At 38.9% G+C, this 7,695-nt stretch overlaps 1 protein-coding gene across 1 annotated transcript in view; it reads left to right on the forward strand.

Moving 5' to 3' along the window:
• Positions 1-7,695, forward strand: part of LOC101856780 (involucrin) — a gene marked incomplete in the record, with an annotated part of 54,076 nt that overhangs the window by 28,227 nt on the left and 18,154 nt on the right. Inside the window, 1 exon segment of the mRNA XM_005091434.3 lies at positions 6,814-6,927. Coding sequence (XP_005091491.2) covers positions 6,814-6,927 — 114 coding nt within the window.

Below are 7,695 nucleotides of genomic sequence, written 5' to 3' on the forward strand. Positions count from 1 at the left end.
CCCCCCGTCATTGCCCTCGGCAATCGCGCTAGTTAGATCTAGATGAGGCGTGATTGGCCTGTCTTCAAGATGGCAGAAAAGCGTAATGCGTGACTGCTCAGGAAAAAACAGAATGTAAATATATTTAAAGCACAGTCTTCAAAGTTTCAACAGCAAATCGCTTTTCATTTCTTTGCAGTTTCGCACAAGGCAGTAAAAGCCTGTCATTCTGATGTCTTTCATCATTTCCACTTTTCCCTTGAAGCTGGGCAGTCGGTATTTAACAGTGAACCCCGTTTTACCGCCAACCTCGCATTACTACCAACTTCATGCTTGTAGGTATAACAGAGTTTGGCTGTATATCATAATACTCATAGTGACTCGTAGAAGATTTTACTTAGTGTTGATGCTTCAAGTGTATGAAAGGGAAGGTCACTATTTGAGATAAAGTAAGAAAGCGAATATTTCCTCTTGACCTTTCTCTGACCAATTCTGTTTCTGATATATTCGGGCACTACAACTTAACTTTCCTGCACCTTGACAAATGCAACATTCATGGCTGTGAACTGTGAACGTTTTAGCTTTTTAGAAAACCTTCCTTCAATGATTAAATTTGTTGACAAGACTGAGACTGTACGCTTGCCAATAGTAGCACAGCGGGACTGTTAGTTTTGTGTCCTGATCTACTTAATCATACTTTTTATGGTAATTACACTTGACTAGGCTGGTTATAGTAGTTGTGTTGGTGCTCTTTAGGTATCTGTCATAACCTGACCTTGTTAATCGACCTCCAATTTAGAACAGAAACTACTTAATTTATGTTCTGCATGTTTCTTATTTCTTGTACAATTTTAAAAAATGATAAAGAAAAAAGAATACGAAACATATTTAAAGAATTAATATGCCCAGCCTTTGAAGCGAAGTATTCTAATGCAGTGGACGGGGTTATAAGATATTTCAGTTGTCACTGTCACAGATAGCAACTTATTTAGGGTAAGGCCTTGCTAAAGCGTACAAGGTCATCCAACAGCTGCCTTGAATGTAAAACTATAATTTATGCATATCAAATCGCTTCCTGAACTTGGGCAGCCCGAAGCATCGACCGTTCTCATGGTATTGGTCATGGAGCAGCTGTCGTTTCTTTTTGTGATAGCATTGACAGCAGTGTTTTTATACTTCAATCAATTACATGCGATGAACGATTTGAGCCTACTTTGCTTAGTCATTGGGCTTATTTTTATTTTGTTATATTTTTTTTACTATTCAGTCCATGCCTTGTACGTTTTGTCACACCTGCACCCTCTAGCATACCGTCAGAGTTTGTTTCTATTTCTCAGACTACTACGAGTAAACTTTACATAAAAGTAGTAATATAAAGGTGTCTGTCTAACCAACTTGTATCTCGACGACACCTCACTGCATCTCCACTCCTCGGTCGCCCCTGCACACTGAAACTCGATATATACCGTTTTGTTGGGCACACACATACACACACGCGCGCGCACGCACACATTCATATACATACACACACATGCGTGTACACACACGCGTGTACACACACGCACATACGCACACACACGCGCGCGAACGCGCACGGCAGTTATGTCTGCCCTCTAGAAATCGTTCCCTGACCAACTTTCCTCTTTTTACTCCCCCCCCCCTCCTCCAATAATATATACATTTACATCGTCAGCGTCATACCACAAAGACCTATTTCCTTTTTGATGGGTCATTTTTGTTTGAAGTTTTGACAAAATAGAAGAAAAGGCGGTCCTATTTTGACCGTTACTGAGTCGATAGTGCTGTAAACACTTACTCAAACAAACAAACAAGCTGTCCTATTGGAGGCGGATGTTACATTCGGATGTCCTGCCTCTTAGATAACCTAATAGTGTTGATAGATATTGGCACTGTACCCAGACACTCAGCTTACTTATACGACTAATGAGAAAAAGAGAGCTTAAATCAGAACTATGCATGGCTTGGACACTTCTTATATTTTGTTTATGTCCTTGGAAGGAAATATCGAAACTATTGTATTATTGTGAGATTTACCCTGGTGTGCTCATTGGAGTAACGACCCTTTCTGGAAACACACAGAAATGGGTTTAGGCGGTTGAAGAGTGACGCTGACGACAAAATCATACCTTTGTACATACATGTAGATTCGCTTATATTATGTGTACCTTTCATAATATCCTGCACACTTTTGCTTGCGTACTTTTTGCATGATATATTTGCACGTATGTATTCATTGTGTACGCTATACGTATTTATTACACTGTTTATTGAGCTATGTGCTGATTTGCTGAAAGTACTAGAAAATGAAAGGTTTTTTTTTTTTTCAAGTAAGTACTTGAGAATTTTCAGTTCTGCAGACTTGGGGTACAGCCGAAAAGATGGCCTGTTACGCGCGTGGCTTGAGGGCGCGCAACTAATATGTATTGCGTCATGTACTTATATTCTTTCAATCTGTTGTTTCTGACTCTGTCTCTCTTACTTTTTACTCTACTTACTTTACTTGTTCATCCTCTATTGCCGGTAAGCGTCGAGGGGAAATACAGTTTTTTTTCTATCTGTTGTTTCTGACTGTCTGTCTCTCTTATTCTTTACTTTACTTACTTTACTTTTTCATACTCTATTGCCGGTAAGATTTGAGGGGAGATAAAGTTTTCTATGGTAAGCCAGCTCTGCAGGTTTTTCAATTAGGGAATTATAATTTCTTAGGGAAACCTATTCTTGCATGGTTTACCTTTTCCGTTATAGCCTGAGTACTTGGTGTTATAGGCTCTCAAGGCTGGCTGGCTAGGTGACATTTGTAACATTTTATTCTCTGCTTTTCTATGACTTACTTATTTTCTTACTCTTTCCCTTCTCTAAATGGCTCTTATTGTGTTGATGTCCTCGTCCATCAGACAGACAAGCAAACAAACTAATAGATCTATTAAAAACCATATGAAGTTCGTTGATTTATTTCAGATCAAAGGTGGGCGGTTAAGGCAGGTGTGAGTAAAAGGGCATAAGTTGTAGACAATCCTGACTTTTAAAAATTCGCTCAAGCACTTTGTCCGTATATTGTTTTATGGAATGTTTGTGGGATGTGTTGGATACATGAACGCTTACGGAGGAATCATAATATTTGTATGAATATCATGGCATAAGCCTGTTTCTGTGGTTGGAGGGAGGGACAAAAATCTCGGTTTTGTGTGTCATTTATTATAATATCCTGCTAAAACATTGTTTTGCCTGTGCAAAGTTCGAATACACTAACGCCCGCTTTTGCTTCATAAAAATGTGAGTCCTCCTCCTCTATTGTATTATGTTTTGCGTTTCTTTTACTTTGCGACGTAGCTTGAAATTGATCAGCACTCATTTACAGTCTTCCTCCTATTGTTTTCTTATACACGCGCTACTACTAGGCAGCATATTTTATGTGGCTTGCTCTCAAAATACGAAAAAGGCTAAATCTGCTGGTGCACCCTTTCTCTAATGCTATTTATTATGTCTTTAACAAAATATGAATTAAGTCTCTTGGAAGTTGGGCCGTCCGTTAGCTCACCTGGTATCATGCTGGACTACGGAGTGGATGGCCTGGGTTCGAACGCCAGACTGGGTGTTCTTGAACTCGTTTTGTTGAGTTTTCAAGGCTCTCACACCATGCAGCTCAGATCTGCTTCAGACGGACGTAACTTCTAAAATAACCTAATAATGTTGATAGGAGCGTTACACCCCCCCCCCCACTCCAACGCTCATATTCTCATTATAGTTGGGAGGTTTGCCTTTTTGGTAGAAATCATAAACGAAGTGCAAACTAAACATTGCAATAATTTTGTTATCATTTCTTTTACACTTTTTTTTTACTGCCTGTAAAATGTGTTGACGGGGTCAAGAATGGGTGAAATGTAAAAAGAAAAGTAAAAATATTTTTGATATCGATGCGTTATCAGGTAGGCTATTCCTCGGTAACAGACAGGACAGATAAAGCAATACCCCATCCAGTCCATTACCGAAAGTAAACACGTCACAGAATTTGCATAAAGCCATTTTCTTTCAAATGACTGCATTCAATACGATTCCTAACCCTATCCGTACGCCCTGGGGTCATTTTGTACCCCCCGGAGATGTATTCTTTACATTTTAGAATACTTCAAGAGCAAAGATCTCTTTGAAACTTTTTTCAGTATTTCTCAAGAAATCATGTTGACAGACTGCTATGCAAAGCGTACGGATCGGATTAACGATTAAATTTCCTCTTTGGAAAGAGGTGGCACAGAGTTCCCCATGTCGTATGGATACGATAGTAAAACACGACGTACGGATAGGGTTAATCTGGTCATTTAAAGATGAAAGGAAATTAATTGATAATGAATCACAGTGTTCTTATTGTAAAAAAGTATAGTCCAAATGTCACGTCAGTTACTGTGGAATAGCCCACGTTTGAAAAAAGCCAATTAACAAAACAAAAAAATGTGGGTTAAAAAAAAAAAGTGTGTTGAATAGAAACTGTGGGATTTAAAAATTATTTTCATTTGGTCAGTTTTGTGTCAGAAAAGTTTTTTGTGCCAGGTTTTAAGATCTAGACCTATCTAAAAATATGTCGCATTCCTAATGTGTCGACGAGTAGTAGTGTTAGTAATCTGATAATGATATGTAAAGAGGCTAAGTTTATCACAGTGTAAGTTACATGATCGTATCGAATGTCCTTGTTGGTTTGGGGTGGGTTTTTTTGGAGAGAGAGATAGATAGAGAGAAAGAGAGAGAGAGAGAGAGAGAGAGAGAGAGTGAGTGAGAGAGAGAGAGAGAGAGAGAGAGAGAGAGAGAGAGAGAGAGAGAGAGAGAGAGAGAGAGAGAGAGAGAGAGAGAGAGGATGTGTCCTTGGTTACTTGATTTGGAGTCAATGATTTGTCACTTTATGTTGTGCGCTATGTGTGATGTGATTAGTCAGGCATTCGGCTTGTGAGAGGTCGGTGTGTCAGATCGTTGTGGTGTGTAGGGTGAGTGAGTGCGTGGATGTGCTCTTCTGTCACTTACACACTCGTGTGTACAACATGGGACTTAGCCAGCTGCACATATATACTATTACTAGCAGGTGTACCGCATTATCAGCTGTTGTCATCTCCCATATTGATATTAATATGGTACACAGGCGCCTCTCAGATTCTGTATTATTTCTGTCTGTCTGTCTGTTTGTCTGTTTGTCTGTCTGTCTGTCTGTCTGTCTGTCTGTCTGTCTGTCTGTCTGTCTGTCTGTTTGTCTGTCTGTCCGTCTGTGTAGGGTAAACGGTACATGTATTTTACCGAAATGTTGAAAACAAACTTAAATGACGTACTGATAGTTGTTTTGCATGTTGTTTGAAAATCCTCTGTGCAATACAGCGTTATAGCTGACTCCTTTGCATTACGTAGAATACATTTATGTAGACATAGTTTTACGCTCATTTACAGTTGCATGCTCATTATTGACCGACTCTAAGTAGTTTAGTTAGCTATGTGCTGTTTAGAACATATTTATTTTTTGGATTTTTTTTTTCGTATAATTGTTATTATAAGCTCTTTAAGATGATGGTCTAAGGTTAGTAAATCTTACGTTCTGTTTCTTTTGTACATCATGCTCTGTATTCTATCACAATATTGTCACATTCCTTTTGCCATCTCTTAGTCTTAAGTCGGTGTTTTGGGTTATTTGATTTTTAAAAATAAGCTTTAGTAAGAGTTTTACAGCCCTTTCAACTTAATTAGGTCCTACGGGTGCCATTTTGGAACGTGGAGGAAGTAGGTCGTACAATAGACTTAAAATAGACTTATTGTAGTGATTTTGACACTCTTTTCGTATTCTGTAGGCTCAACATTTATTTGGCCGCTACTATTAGAATCCAATAGAATGTTTCTCCATGGAATTCCAAACCTCTCTGGAACGCTTTCAAGTCTTTTTGTACACAGACATTTAGACGTGAATGATGCCTCTTGAATTCCCAATCTCTGTTGAAAGAGAGATGTATGCAGAACTAAACCAAGACCGAAAGCTAAACCACAATAAGTGGGCTAAACGATTACTTCCACAGTGTAAAGGTGTAGGGTTGTCATAATGTATAGGGCTAATGAGAACCCGTTGTTTTTTTAGATTAAGTTTGGATTCTCTGACAGTTCGAAAGTATCAAAACAAAAGCATAAAAGAAGGAGAGTAATGTTTTATAATAGTGTTGTACGTATACATTAGTGTTGGGGTATATATATATATTATGTATTATTATGACTGTCTCAAAGCGAATAAACGACAAGCGACTTGTTCGTGGGTTCTCTAGTATGGTTTGCTCCTTCTTTCCTATCGAACATCTGTCTTCCTTATCTCTTCTTCTCCTTTTTTGTTTGTTTGTAACTCTCTTATAGCATAATATCTTCTGCTTTTATATGACGTAATTGTACTGCAAGTGCTGTAAAACTCTTATGACCTTATGCAGTTGCGAACGCCGTAAAAAACTCTTACTAAAGAAAGGAACACTTATTAAACAAAACGAATTAACGAAAAGGGTATGCTGTGACATGCTTGACACCCACCACATTTTGTGTATAACGTACACATGTTTAATTTGTTATGCACGTGCACACTAGTCCATATTTGGTGGCTTTTAGTCACGTCAGTGGAACACCCGAAAAAAAGCAACTGACCCTTGATGAATTAGGGTGTAATAACAACTACACTCACACAAAAATACCGTAATACACCGTGTAAGGTTAATGAATGAATGAATGAATAAATAAATAAATGAATAAATAAATTAAAAATAAATACGTTTCTTTAAAAAAATCACCCTCCAACCTCCCACCTCCGCATAGCTATCGCCGACGAGCGCCAACACCAGAGTCACATGGGCAACATCGCGCAATTCAAGAGGACAAGCCTGAAGAGGACGGAGTCCCAGGAGAAGGGGTGCCTACCAAGCCAGGAGGGTACGTGCCTCAGGGCACTGTGAAGCGCACTCACTTCCTATTATCATTGTACATTCTATCCTAATATTATTACGAGCTGCGTTTCCGTCTTATGTATTATACACAAGGTCAATGGATGTTGACCTCCTCCTTCCTGCTTCTGTGTAACACATACATGATGTACTACGCTGAATAACATAACAGTTTGTATTACTCATATAATATTGTTTAATATGAAACAATATATACATGCACATATTGTTATGCATACTGACTATGAATACTCTCTACATAATATTGCTCAGTACGAACGAAGTTAATAGATATACAATTGCATAATTATGCATCATGTCATGTCTTTTAAACGCACGAACAAATAATACATTTAATTTAATGATTTGCTTATATTGCATACTAAGGCAGCACTCGCGACTCGCGGGCAATTTGTATCCGCACCAGAGTACGATTGAATGCCGTTTGTAACGACATCTGTAGCATGTTCTGTATGATTTTTTTCTTTCCCTCTGCTGTGTCTGTCCGTTTTGCTGCTTCCCTGCACTGTATGGCCGTTATTGTGACGACGTGCTTCTCTTTACTCAAACCCAAACTCATAGGCTCTCCCGTCTTGGTGTGTTTGTGTTTGGTGCTACGAAGATTTTGTCGAACTTGAAACTCAGACCCCTCCCCTCTGTCTCTCTGTCTCTGTCTCTGACTCTGACTCTGACTCTGACTCTTCTGTCTGTCTGTCTGTCTGTCTGTCTGTCTGTCTGTCTGTCTGTCTGTCTGTCT

The sequence above is a fragment of the Aplysia californica genome, unplaced genomic scaffold (genome assembly GCF_000002075.1).
Source record: "Aplysia californica isolate F4 #8 unplaced genomic scaffold, AplCal3.0 scaffold00030, whole genome shotgun sequence".
NCBI classification, from domain to species: Eukaryota; Metazoa; Mollusca; class Gastropoda; order Aplysiida; family Aplysiidae; genus Aplysia; species Aplysia californica.